Genomic DNA, 13558 nt, shown 5'->3' on the forward strand with positions numbered 1-13558 from the left:
ATGTGTATGTCAAACAACAGCTGAGCTGTTAATACTGTTGATAAATCCAATCTGACTAATGTGCCAGTGTAATATAAAATACTGCAAGTGTGCGAAAGGGCAGTTGAATTTAGGCAAAGCCTAAGGATTAGCCAGAAGTTACTTTGGATTAGAAAGCCTAGGAGATACAGGCAGAATCAGGAAAAAAAGAAAAACTGAAAGAGTAAAAAATATGAATTGGAATACTAAACTTCTGAAATTTGACCTGGTGTGTAGAAAATACAGGTTATTTGTGGTGGCAGTTTGCCTTTTTTTTGTCTTGAACTGGATGTTGTGTGGTCTCTACTAATACCTTCAGATGCTGTGTTTAAAAGGTAAAGGCTGATAGACATAAGGATTTTAAGTCTTGAAAAAATTACTAAAGGGAATGTGTGTGCTGTAATTGCAAGTTCGCTCTTCCTCTTCTTCCTCATGCCTACTGCTTTTTTGTAATTGCATTGTTGGTTATTGGCTGTGTTCAGGAATACACAATTTAATATTCCTGAACGTTTACTGTGATAAACTTTGCAAGACCTTACGGTTTTAAATAATCCATGTTCTCATGTTTGCTCTGTTGCTTTATTATTGATCTTCGATAACTGTTCCAGAATTCACAGTAATCTCAAAAATAATGTTTTGTGAATATTTATGTTCTTTAATGTATATGGTTTTTTTCAGAATCAAGATTGGAAGGCTGGCTATCGCTGCCTGTTAGAAATAACACTAAAAAATTTGGATGGGTTAAAAAGGTAAGAAAACCAGATTTATGATCTTGTTTCATGTGTAGTCTGTATATTAAACTTATGCAGGTTTTTACCGCTTTAATTTTTCTTCGATACATTTTTCCATCACTTAAAAGTATAAAATATGTTAGCTGGTATAGCTACCTTTAAGAGGAGCAGGTTAAGACAATTGTAATAGGCTAAGACACTTCTTTGTCCAGTCAGAGGTGAGAACAGCCATTCATGATCTTTAAATGTGTGTGCATTCAGCTGTAAGCATTCCCAGCAGTATTATATAGCTGAAATTCAGCACAGTCTGGAAGCAGATGCCCTTGACAGATTCTTTATTTAGGAGATAAAACTAACAACTACTCATCTGCCTTGTGTAGCCTTCACTCATTTACACTTTTTCAGTGACCTTTGTGATGTGTCTTTGCCCAAAGAGTAACATACGTATTTTCATACCAGTTCACTTACTGCTCAGTCAAACTGTTCATTCTGGATAAAATTCTGGAAATAGGAGGTCTTCTAGGTAACTAGCTTTTTAATGAAAATTGCTAGCAGTGCTGGTAAGTATAACAGTGATCTCAGTGAGTATGATCCCTATTAGTTGTGAACTGCAGTTGTAGAATAGGCATCATAAGATGACAATTACTCTCACTACCAGTCTAAGTGAAAATTAAATCATTAAATTGGAAAAGCGTTTATCTTACTTTCTTCCAGACTTTCATTTTTATTTCTTTATAGATACTTAAATCTGTTTAAATATCAATTAATCTGGTAATATAAATTGATTTATCCAGAATTTTGTTTGTTGTGCAGTGAATGTATTAGCAAATCATGGATTTAGCATGCTGTACTACTATTGTCCATTTAGCTACCATTTAACAAAATTGTAGAAAAATATTGCTGTGACATCTGTGGTAATTGCTGTGACATCTTTGATGAGCTGGATTAAAATGTGTATTTTACTCTTATCTGTATCCCAACAGTATGTAATTGTAAGCAGTAAGAAGATCCTGTTCTATGACAGCGAACAAGATAAAGAGCAATCTAATCCCTATATGGTATTAGACATAGAGTAAGTATTATCATGTGAGATTCCGTCTTCAGATTTGTCGGTGAACTTTGGTGGAAAGACTTTGATAAAAGGCCTTTTGAGGTCCAGTCTGGAAGCACAATGTCAAATGGGGTCTGCTTTTGTAATTTGAACTACAGAGCTGGGACCTTGTGATGAAGAATTGGGTTTTCTGTAAGCAGTAGTGTGGTGCTCAGTCTGAAACAGTGTGTCCCATCGAGCTGTGATGTAACTGAACTGCTTCTGCTAACTCAGCCAGACCTACCTCACATGCACATTGTGGCAAAAAACATTAAGAAAACTGTAGCAAAGAGGCTATAATTTTCAGTGTTTGTACATTTTCATTTACAACATGTCCTTACAAGTGGGTTGTATAGTTAATTGATTTACTTTCTTAATAAATGCAGAATGTGGATATTCAGAGGCTGGAGCATGGGGAGAGGACTGTGTAGAAAGCTACTGGCAATGGTTACAGTCACATGATGTTGAATTTTCAGTGCTGTCATGTTTTTTTCACAAATGTTGCTGGATACCTGTGACATTTTTATTTAGGGTTTTTGGACGTTCATGTGCAGGATTGAAAGACAGGACTTTAACCAAGTGATTAGAAATCTGTACTGACAAATCTTTAATAGCTCTGAGTCTTAATGTGTTATGTTGCATCCTAACTTAATCTGTCAATTTAAATTTATCATTTTGGTAACATTAATTTTGTCCTTATTGAAAAAATTTCCTATAGCAAACTCTTCCATGTTCGACCAGTCACTCAGACTGATGTGTACAGAGCAGATTCCAAGGAAATTCCTAGGATATTCCAGGTATTCAGTAATAAATTAATGTTTCTAGTGTAACAAGCATGATATTTCACACATCGTCAAAAAAATACTCATAACTTTGTCTAATGAAGTATTTACTAAAAAATTCTTGAAAAAATCAATTCTTCAATCTTTCTACTTAGATAATGACTCTAAATTTACATTTTTCATCTAGGAGTGCTAAGATTATTTTGCTTTGATTATAGATTCTATATGCTAATGAAGGAGAGAGCAAAAAAGAACAGGAATTTCCTGTGGAGCCCATGGGAGAGAAGTCAAATTACATCTGTCACAAAGGACACGAGTTTATACCTACTCTTTATCACTTTCCAACCAATTGTGAAGCTTGTATGAAGCCTCTGTGGCATATGTTTAAACCTCCTCCTGCTCTGGAATGTCGCCGTTGCCATATCAAATGCCACAAAGATCACATGGACAAAAAAGAAGAGATTATAGCACCTTGCAAAGGTAAATAGCAAGTATTTGAATGTGCATGTAGTCATTGGAGTCACAAGGTGTTCTAATCGATCAGGATTCTAGTAATGGTCCGACACCAGCTAAACATAAACAGGTAGGTTTTTCTTTTATTAGTGTGTAGCAGTCAGAACCTTTCTAAGGGTGTCTACCCGAGGAGCTCGCTGCTGTCAGTTAATGGCATGTGGCCAGTATACATACATACCTATTGTGCTGTCAGCCTCATGCAGTAAAGCATGGTAGTTGTAAGACTGCTCACACTGTAGCAGCTGTAAGTTGCTACCCTCTAAATGTAAGGAGGCAGCACTGGCAGCAGCCAGGAAAGTTAAAGTTTTGCAAAATCTGGTTCACTTTGCTGCTGATTTCTCTTTGCACTGACTGTGAGAGTATGGTAATCTGATGACTAATTTTTGATGTGGGGACACGTTCAGAATAACAGTATTCATTTTTATTTTAAAAATTCTTACTACAGTGTACTATGATATTTCAACGGCAAAGAATCTACTACTGTTAGCTAATTCTACAGAAGAACAGCAAAAATGGGTGAGCCGACTGGTGAAAAAAATACCCAAGAAGCCTCCAGCACCAGACCCCTTTGCTCGATCTTCTCCCAGAACTTCCATGAAGGTACAGCCAAACCAGTCCATCAGACGACCAAGTCGACAGCTTCCTCCAAACAAACCAAGGTGACACAAGAACTGCTATTTAATTTATTGTTTTAAAGATTTTACTACAATTAATGTCATATATGTTGATAAGGATAATTGATCACAAATGTTGTTGTCTATTGACATGTGAGCTAGCCTGTCATCTTTTATAAATCTTAGTTAAGTTATAAGAAGAGTCACTATGTCTGTGCCCTTGATTAAAGGACCATGCTTTACCTGTTAGTTAAGGTTACCGTACTGATTATGTATCCTATCGCTCTTACATGTCATAGGCAGAACTTGTAGCATTATCTTCAGCCTAATGGTTCCTGTGAACTGGCAACTGGTAGGGAAAATGGGGTTTGACAAGGCAAAGAGTCAGTGAAAGGGGTGTAAAGATTTAAGAAGAGAAAAGAAAAAAAGGTTTAACAATTTCCAAGATGGCCAGTACTGCACCTGATTTGAAGTTGAGCAATGAAATTAGGTGCTTGTGGTTCTAATGAACCTTGGAGTGAATTAGTTGCCTTCAAAAAGCAGTCTAGAAGGCCTTACATGTAGTAAAGGACTACATGTCTTTTGTTTCTTATTGCTTGGTGTTGAGGTATGTGTTTGAATTCCTGCCCTGCTGTAAGGTTAGACACCTGATTGTGGATTTGTATATTAATGTGTGTTTCATCTGACCAAATTTATATTTTTCTCTGTCTGATACCATTTACAGTTGATATGCAAAAGTGTCTTTTTCAGGACTTCTGTCCTCCTAGTGTAGAAAAGGAGCTTTGAGCATGCTCTTGGACATCTACAGTGAGAAGCTAGTTCAGATGAATCTCACTTTTGTGTCTCTGCCCACGCAGGTTCCACAGCATGGAGCCCATTGCCACAGTGGTAGGCACCTGTCTGAGCATCACTTGTGCTTTTTGAAAGAGAGCAGGGAGGTGGGAAGTCGGGGGGTCACCATCTGGTCAAGTAGCTGGAGCACTTACTAAAGGGTGGAAGAATTGGTTTCAGTTCCCTCCTTATTCAGCCTAGAAGGACTCATGCTCATGTCTCATGATTTCGTGAAAGATTAGTCTGATTTGGGGAAAAAAAGTCCATACGCAAACCACTAAACTATTACTGGATCAGTTTTAAGGAGCAAAATCTTATACTGTATTATGGAAGGGATAACATTCTGCAGGTAGCGCTTACATGCTTGCATAGAATTTCTGGGTTTTTTTCAGTTTGCTTTTTTCTCACCTAAAGTACTAGTTGACACTTGATTTATATCTGTACCCAGTTGTTGACAGCCTGTGAAAAGTTTGGTCTGACTTGTTTGTTGCAGTATTCCAGCAGCAATGGACAGTTCAGTAAAGTCATTGAAAAAAACAAACCCAAAACCAACCAACCAAACAACCCCCTCATTTTTCCCCGTAGAGATAATTTGCAGTGGCAAATTAGACAGTATTGCTTGCCTTGTTTCTGTGACCAGACTGCCACCAGTATCTAAGCTGGCTGGTTGAAAAATGGGTTGGGTGAGTTGCCAGTGTTACAGTGGGGAATGCAGCATAAGCGTGCTCTTACTGTGATGATGCTGTTACCACAAAACAGCCTTATGCTATGAAGAATTTGGTCTTAAAAAAAATACTGGTATTTTAATGTATGGAAAGGCATAGTGAAAGGCCTAAAAGTAACTTCATTTCGCTTCCCTCCTAATTTCCATACAGTCTAATTTTTGGTGTTATACACTTCGCATGTTTAAAAGAAAGTCAGACATCATAATTTGGATTTAAAATCATTTTTATTATTATAACTTTGAAGGTAAAACATTTTTTAATCACTGCTTTTTAGGGACCAATTATTGAAGAGTTTCTTTGTGCAAAACTAATGAGAACATCAACAATCGGATTGAAGCGTGAATCAAGGAAGCATTCCTGACAAATTGAGGGACAAGTAGAATGCTTTTCTTCTGCATAGTGTTTACAGCCTAATTCAGTATTGTTATTCTGTTTCTTACTATTGACTTATAAAAGGTGTATTACACATTCTGATTCTTTTTCCACAGCTATTCTTAGGTGTTCTGAAAACAGTTTTTTTTTCCTTCTAACACTCTTCTTTTAATCTTTGTGACCTTTTTTTACAAAATGCTTTCATAACACCTTATTTACTCTTACCATCCTTTTTAGTTATGGTCCTCTTCCATTATGAATCAGTCTTGCATGGTTTTTTTTCCTCTGTGTATATTTTTCTATCTGTATATTTTGTAATGCTGGGAAAAGGAGGAGGATGAAGATTTTTGTGTGTGAACCATTTTATTTTTGCAGTTAAACTTTGCAAATGTACCTAATGGATGGAAATGTGTAGTCTGGTGAGGTCATGTCACCTGTCACCTTAATAATGCAGGTCTGTCAAACCAGCGGAAATTTATATTGATTTAAACACTTCTTATTAGAAACCACATACTTAAAAATTACTGTAATTGCTATGGCCAGTTTATATCTGACTGGTACTTCTGTGAGGCATTTGTGCAAAGTCTTACTGTATGGAATAATTAATTTTCTATTACAAACTTTACTAAGAATGAAGATGTAGTTGCCAGTTAAATCTGGGGACTGAGTGGCTGGGGACAAGCTGGAGGTGAGCCAGCAGTGGGCTCTGGCAGCAAAGCAGGCTCTGGGACTGCACCGAGGGGAGTGCAGCCAGATGACTGAGAGAAGAGATTATCCCCCTCTGTTCACTTCTTGGTCTGCAGCGAGATACTGCCTCTATGTTTGGGCCCCCATATTCAAGCCAGAGTTTGGCAAACCGGGGAAAGTCCAGCAGAAGCCACCAGGATGGTCAGAGCAGAGGCTTGAGGGAGCTGGACTTGTTCGGCCTGGGTGAAGGACATATCCAGGAGGGTACCATGGCAGCCTGCCCCTGGTACCCTCCTGTGGTGGGGAGAGTATCGGGGAGATGTAGCCAGGCTCTTAAGACAGTGCTGCATAGTGGGAGGGTGAGAGGCAAGGGGCTCAGTTGAGCCAAGAGAGATTCCAGCTGGACAGAAGGAAAATCCAATGCAGACAGCCAGGCAGGGAGGCAGGCTGGTGAGCCTGGACAGGCTCCATCCCTGCAGGCTTTCAAGACCTGACAGGGCAAAGCCTTGAGCAGCCTGGGCCGGCCTTGTAGCTGACTCTGCTTTGAGCGGGAGGTTGGGCTAGAGACCTCCTGAGGTCCCGTCCAACCTGCGTAGCCCTATAATTGCTGCCCCTGCTAGGGATCTCACACAGTGAGTGTTTCTTGAAGGTTTTCACAGCTGTTGTTCTTCATGATGATTTAAGAAGGGGCCAGGCGGTTTTTCATACAGAACATACAATTTCTGCTTGTCCATTCAGTTGGATCGTGCCAGAAGTATAATTCCAAATTGAAAAAAAAGCAACTTTAATATATTTTAATGCCTAATAAATTCTTTAAGTGTTTTAAAATTACCATAGCCATAGTTCATACAATAAATGAATATTGAGCCTTTTCAGGGATAGATCACATTTAAAAGTGTAAAAACTTTAAATATGAAACCCAACCCCCCCCCCCCCCCCCCCGAAATCCATTTTGTTTAATAGTTAATCACATGCTTTAAACACTGTAGCATGTTTTAGTTAAAACATGCTGAATGCCATGTTAGGGTAAGGTTTCCATCTCTGCCTCCTATGGTTGGCATATAATCCTGATATAAAATCCATTAAGCTCACTGGAGAGATGACTAGACTGGGTTTTATTGCTTGTGGCTATAGCAATTGAGAAGTTAATACTTAAGATGTTTGTCCAAGATCCTTTGATAACAACAGAAAGAGACGAATGCTTCTAGACAATGATTCATCCCATCCCAAAATAAATGCCTAAATTAGGTAAAGTGACTCATTTGCTGACAAGGTTTGCCTCACTTGCTTTCTTTTTTTTATAGTGACCATAGAAGGAGCACAGGCAGCAATGCCTAGAGGACAAGTTGATATATCCTCTTTTTGGCATTGCTGAGCTTTGAATTATGAGCTACAGGATTGCCGTATAGTGTAATCCCACTGTATCTGGGATATAGTAAAATCCTACTGTGTTCATTTGTAAATTCAGATAACGCTATTTTATTTTATGTTCCGTTCAACAATCAAAATCACTTGATTTTACTGGAAAAATTGTTAGCCTTGCATTATAGTCTGGAAAGGGATAGCAGGAGAGCATAAAACCACCTCAGTCAACAAGAACAGCAGCAAAACAGAAAGCAGCTAATTTTATGAAATATATGTGTTGCTGCTTTCTACTGAAATTTTGGGGTAAAAACTTGGTATGGTAAGTATTCTACAGAACTGAATTATTTTCGTGATATATTTCCAATGAATACAATATTCCTGGCTTACGTGAATGCTAACTGAGTCTCCACAATCTATGACAGGGGAAGGAAGGAGCCCACCTACCTTAACACGGTCTTTCTACTTGAACAGGTTTAGCGATAACAGAATTTTGAAGTGTTTTATAGAAGCATGGCACACATTAAACATGAAACCCTCCTGTTGCAGATTACTTGATCTGGCATTTAAGGACTGGGATTGGTCATTTGATGATGTTGATGATGTTGATGGTGATGATGATGACGATGTTTTTGATTTCTGAAGAAGTATAAGGGGTAAATCTAAATAGAGAGGAATGGGTTTGTTTGCCTTTGAATACAGCATGCTATGTTGGATTTTGTTTCTCAAACCAGAGAAAATACAAGATCTCATTTTAATATTTTAAACTGTAAAAATGAGATTGTGTTCACAATGTCAATGAATTTTTAGAGGAGTCATTTTCATTAAAACAATGTTGTTGCCTTTGCCAGTGTTTTTATTTTTCTAATTTTAGATCTTTTTTCAAAATTCATGTCTGCCTGCCTAAAAAAAAATAAATATCTGCTGTTGTCAGAGCAGTTGTTCATCTGTAGCGCTAATACTGCCAAGCTCTGCAGGTAATTTTTGAAGGCTAAAAGGGAGATTGTAGCAGTTGGATGTTTAGCTGAAATAGAATTGGTATTTAAAAATACTTTTCATTTTTAAGCCTTTAATATATAAACAGACTGGTCTGTGGCTAGCAGACATGAAATGACCGGAGTTCTGCATTTTGCTTTTCTACCTGTGTTATGAAGTGATTTTGACTTGGCTTTCCTTTGCAGTGCTGTGCTTTTTGGGTACCTAACCATGCATTTGAAAACTACGTAAACAAATGGGCCTTTGCAGCTTCTGTGATAAGGTTTCCCTGACTGCTTTAGAAAAGATACAGCTGTTTTATTTGATCTAATTTGTCCCATGGCTTACTTAAATATGGAGTGTGAATGTACTGGACATAGTGATAACTATTTTATAGTTCTCAATGTTTCCTCATTTTACATGTTGATGCAGTGTTATGTTTACATAGAAAAAAACCCTAAATGTTAAATTCCTAAGAATTCTTTTAAAAAGTACGTAAGGTTGTCTCAGCCTTATAAAAGAATGGGCAGTGACAGCAGCACTAGGGCTGTATCTCAGCTGTGTACTCAGTTAACTGAGATACCAGCGCGTGTTGAATTTTAACTGCTTTAGTGTTTATAGTAACAAGCATTACATTAATCAAATATGCTGCACCTTTATGTATTAAAAGCTTACAAATTACTAATCTGTTAAAGCGACTATTACGTTGTGCATATTGTACTTTGCCCTCATATATTACAAGGGAGTTTAACTGATGTGGGATCATAATGCGTAAGAATGTACTATACTTAAGTAACAATGCTGTTGGATGCAGAGAATGACGTTTCTCCCAAGTATGCTGATGAGCCCATCTTAAATGAAGACTTTGAGGAAGTATATTTTTGTCAGATTTACATCTGTTGCATGTACTGACCAAACTTCCTGCTTCTTTTTCAGCTAACTGCTTTCCGTGAATGCAGACACAATTCAAGGTGATAATTTCTTCCCGATACAGCAAGACTGAAACATATCCCAAAATATATTAAAAATATATATTTTCCTGAGAGATTGTGCTATATATATCAGAGGTTTACATTTTTGCTGCAATATAAATTACTAATCTCTGACGGTTTTCCTGTATTCTCCTGAGTGACTGATCAAATGAGAAGTGGTTGGTAAATAGTAAAAGGATATGTTAGGTAACCTTTTAAACTCTGTTCCACAAAAGCTTTCTTGGCAAGACACATACACTACATTTCATAAAAGGATCGAGAGGAATGAATATTAAAATGGAAGAAACTGACTTTTCAGCTTTTGTAAAGATGCCACCAGCAGGTCTGCAAGAACAGGAGGAAGATCCATCATAGTGATATAGACTGCATCTGTAAGAAGTGACCATTATACTGTGTATATATATTGTACTGTAATACTGCAAGAGGGTTTTAAAAATCTTTCCACTTTATTTTTTTATGCTTATTAATCAGATACCGTTACTTATTGCAGTTGCAACTATGCACTTGTATAAAGCCATAATGTTGAAGTTTATATCATTCATTACACGTCTATCAAAAGCTGCATGTCAGTGTTGAGCAGCTAGTGTAAGTTTGAAGTATATACTAGTTTCAGCTATGTCATCATGGGCAGTCCTGTTTTACCTGTCTAATTGCCTTAATTTAATTTTTTTTCAAGTGTTTTTGCCCATTCTCTCTATTTAAGGAAAAAAGAAGGTTTACCAGCTCTTAGGATGCAATTTTGCTTTGTGGCAGAAAAAAATAGTGCACTATTTTTACACCTAGTAAGTATATCAATGTCAGCCTATTTTGAATGTATACCGACTGGTTTTAAGGGTGGAGAAGCATTCATTACAAAAACAATGTCTGATACCATTGGAATTACTAGACCATTTGCTTGTACATGTAACTGCTCATCCAGCCCTTTTTACAAACCTCAATATTAGTTATTGACTTATATTAACCCTCATTAAGTGCTATGAAACTTCATTTTGCCTTGTTTTTGCATACTCTCCTAGATGTGTTTTTTATTTCTGGAAAAAAAAGAAGAATCTGTGACTGTTTTTACATTTCACAACATGATCTCCGAGGACTGTCACAAACTTTAAGAAAAGTAAAACATACTGTAGATGTACTTTAAAATTTTAATTCTGGTTCTCTAGCACATAGCTGTAGGCATAGATAAATATTTCAGTAGTGTTTTGAGAACTGATAACTGGGAAGAAAGGGCCTCAGAGGCACTTAATCTGACTTTTTGGGTTTTTTAACTTCGAGTTGTACAAAAAATAATTTATGTGGGCTCATTCATGATGTGTTCATAACTATCCCAGAAAATGCATGTTTTATACAACTACAGTATGCGATGTTAAACATATTGATGGTAAAAAATGTAGTCTCCTATTTGGTCTCTTTATATATAAATATATATATATATTTTAAATATATATATATATAAAAATATTGTGTGGGAGTGCAGTAATTTAAAATATGATCTAACACTTCAATGAAGGAGGACATTTCACTTTAAAATTTTGTTTGTTTGTTTTTGTTTTTTAAAGAGTGTTGAAATGTTTGGAAGGATAGGACCATGATTTATTTAACACTATCATGAAAGGTGGACTTGGAAACACTGAAATACTGAAAATTAATAAATATATTTACATTTTGTAACTTCTACTGCAGTTCAGCTTAACAGAGCCAGAATGTATTCAGTCTTCTATTTATGCGCTCGCAAAGTAAGGTGTTGTTTGTGAGTTCTTAAATTCAAAACTAAAACTTTCATATCATTTCTGTTAGGTATTATAACCCAGCACACAGCTACAGTGGTTTTTTCCCTGCTTGTTTTGATTTACAGAAGTACGGTATATTTTTAGGTAATACAGATTTGCATAGAGTACAACATTAAAAATGTATACAGTAAAACTGTTTCCATTCACTGAATGCATAAATATTTTATATATATATATATAAAAATGTTACATTGTGGGAAGTTCTATCCTTTTCTGAATTGGAGAATATTATATATATATATTTTTAAATAAACTATCTGAGTAAGGTAAAATAGTTCCTGAACTTGAGAAGCTGGTAATTAATTGAAATATTTAAATATATCGGCAGCTACTGTGGCAGATACGGAGAAGGCAAGGGTTGCTCAAAAGGAAGCCAAGCAAAGACTGTGCGGAGGAAGCGCAGGCTCCTCGGGAGCTGTTTTGGTAGGCCACCAGGTGTGCTGGGGCTGGATCTGCTGCACTGCCTCTCCTTGGCTCGCCCTCATTTACTGCGAATTCCTGGGGCGCTGTTAAGCCTGACGTTTTAGGAAATGTACTGTGTTGTAGTATTTACTAGCCGCATTTTATACATTCTGTACTTGTACGAATAGCGATTAGCTATGCATACAGCAGGGTGTATTGAGAGGGCATCATAGAACAATATGGGCTGATGGAGCGCTGGGGGTCCTCTGGTCTGACCTCTGCCTCAAAGCAGGGCTAACTTAGCATAGGTTCCTCAAGGCTTTTGAGTTTTCAGTGCCTCTAGGGGTGGAAGTATCGTAGGACTCCTCAGCTTCCCTTCCTTCATGCAGTTTTTCCCAAAACAAAGGGACAGCGTGGGCTGTGTTGAGCGGTAATGCAGAGATTATTTGGCCAATGGTATAATACCACGCGGTCCTTGTTTGGTACCCAGGACACAAAAGGCAAAGCTGCTCTTCTTTTCACTTGTCCTGCTCGAGACAGAGCTTCCATCTGCTCATCTATGGAATGCAAAGAGCTCTTAAACATTCGTTCCTGGAGATCGTGGTGTTTCCTTCTTGTCTCGTGGTAACCTTTTAAAATTTTTGAGAGAAGAGCATATTCCTGAACCAAGGAATACTTTTCTTCAAAGTCACTGAAGTTCTAACATGTTCTTTTTGTAACAGCTGTCCCAGCAAAAAGGACATTTTTATGGCCTGGGTGACTTCTCTCTATACAAATTATCTCACTGCAAGTCCTTCTGTTTCACCAGAGTAAACATATTAGCATAACCAAGCTGCAAATTAACCTGAAAAAATCAAGGGTCAAACTTGGAGCCAGAAGCTCAAGACACTTGTAGGGAGGTTGATCTTTGGTTCCCATCCAAGAGCTCACCAGGACAGAAGCTGGACAGGAAGACCCCATCGGAGTTAACATGTCAGTTGTCACAAAGACCTTTCTGCAAGGAGGTTTCCAATTCTGTCCTGAGTTCTGTACTACAGTTTCCTACTTCTCGTCGTTCCTGCCAAAGCTGAACCCCTCAGCACTGCCAGCAGTCCAGCACCAAATCTGTATACTGAAGGAAACGTCGTTCTTGTGCTTCTTAGCATGGTTGATGCTGTAACCGAAACATGACATGGCCCATAGTACCACACAGGACCTGGAAACGTGCAAGAGACTCAAGTATCTTGGCAGTCAGTGACAGTGGCCAAATTTAAAACGTTGCTGAATCGCTGAAGTTTTACTGCAAGTGTCTAAATCTCTTGCTACCACAAGTCACCAAGGCCAGGAAAGCTGCCACTGGAAATTATGTGCTTTCTCTCAGGTTTCTCAGGCAGTGGCAGATGATGATTAGCAATTTGGGCTTTTCTGTTTATAATCTTACAATTTATTGGTTTCCCATCTAGCTTTGAGAGAATCATCCTTGGAAGAGGATTTCTATGTCTTGGTCTGCACTGCCTTCACCCATCCTGTGCTTGTGAGGTCCTGTTTGGGATGCTGCTGTGAAAAGGGGGAACTTGTATGAAAACAAACTTCTTGCCTGCATGACTCTTACAAACCCTTACCACCTCCTCACTCTTTTTCTAAGGCAGGAGGACGTAATAGTCCTTGGTCCAGTTCAGGGAACTGGAGTATTTCAGT

The 13558-nt window shown here is 37.8% G+C and overlaps 1 protein-coding gene across 3 annotated transcripts in view; it reads left to right on the plus strand.

The window, feature by feature from the left end:
- Positions 1 to 11664, plus strand: part of ROCK2 (Rho associated coiled-coil containing protein kinase 2) — a 100908-nt gene extending 89244 nt beyond the window's left edge. For 2 of the 3 annotated variants that reach the window (XM_037391419.1, XM_037391421.1), the window contains 6 exons: positions 697 to 767; positions 1733 to 1821; positions 2558 to 2636; positions 2840 to 3101; positions 3580 to 3793; positions 9637 to 11664. In XM_037391419.1, coding sequence (XP_037247316.1) covers positions 697 to 767; positions 1733 to 1821; positions 2558 to 2636; positions 2840 to 3101; positions 3580 to 3793; positions 9637 to 9640 — 719 coding nt within the window. In that variant the 3' untranslated portion in view covers positions 9641 to 11664. Of the gene's footprint in view, positions 1 to 696; positions 768 to 1732; positions 1822 to 2557; positions 2637 to 2839; positions 3102 to 3579; positions 3794 to 8274; positions 9139 to 9636 lie in introns of those variants that run through there. The other variant, XM_037391422.1, reaches the window with a different exon arrangement.
- The last annotated feature ends 1894 nt before the right edge of the window (positions 11665 to 13558 follow it).

This window comes from Falco rusticolus, chromosome 6, assembly GCF_015220075.1.
Source record: "Falco rusticolus isolate bFalRus1 chromosome 6, bFalRus1.pri, whole genome shotgun sequence".
NCBI classification, from domain to species: Eukaryota; Metazoa; Chordata; class Aves; order Falconiformes; family Falconidae; genus Falco; species Falco rusticolus.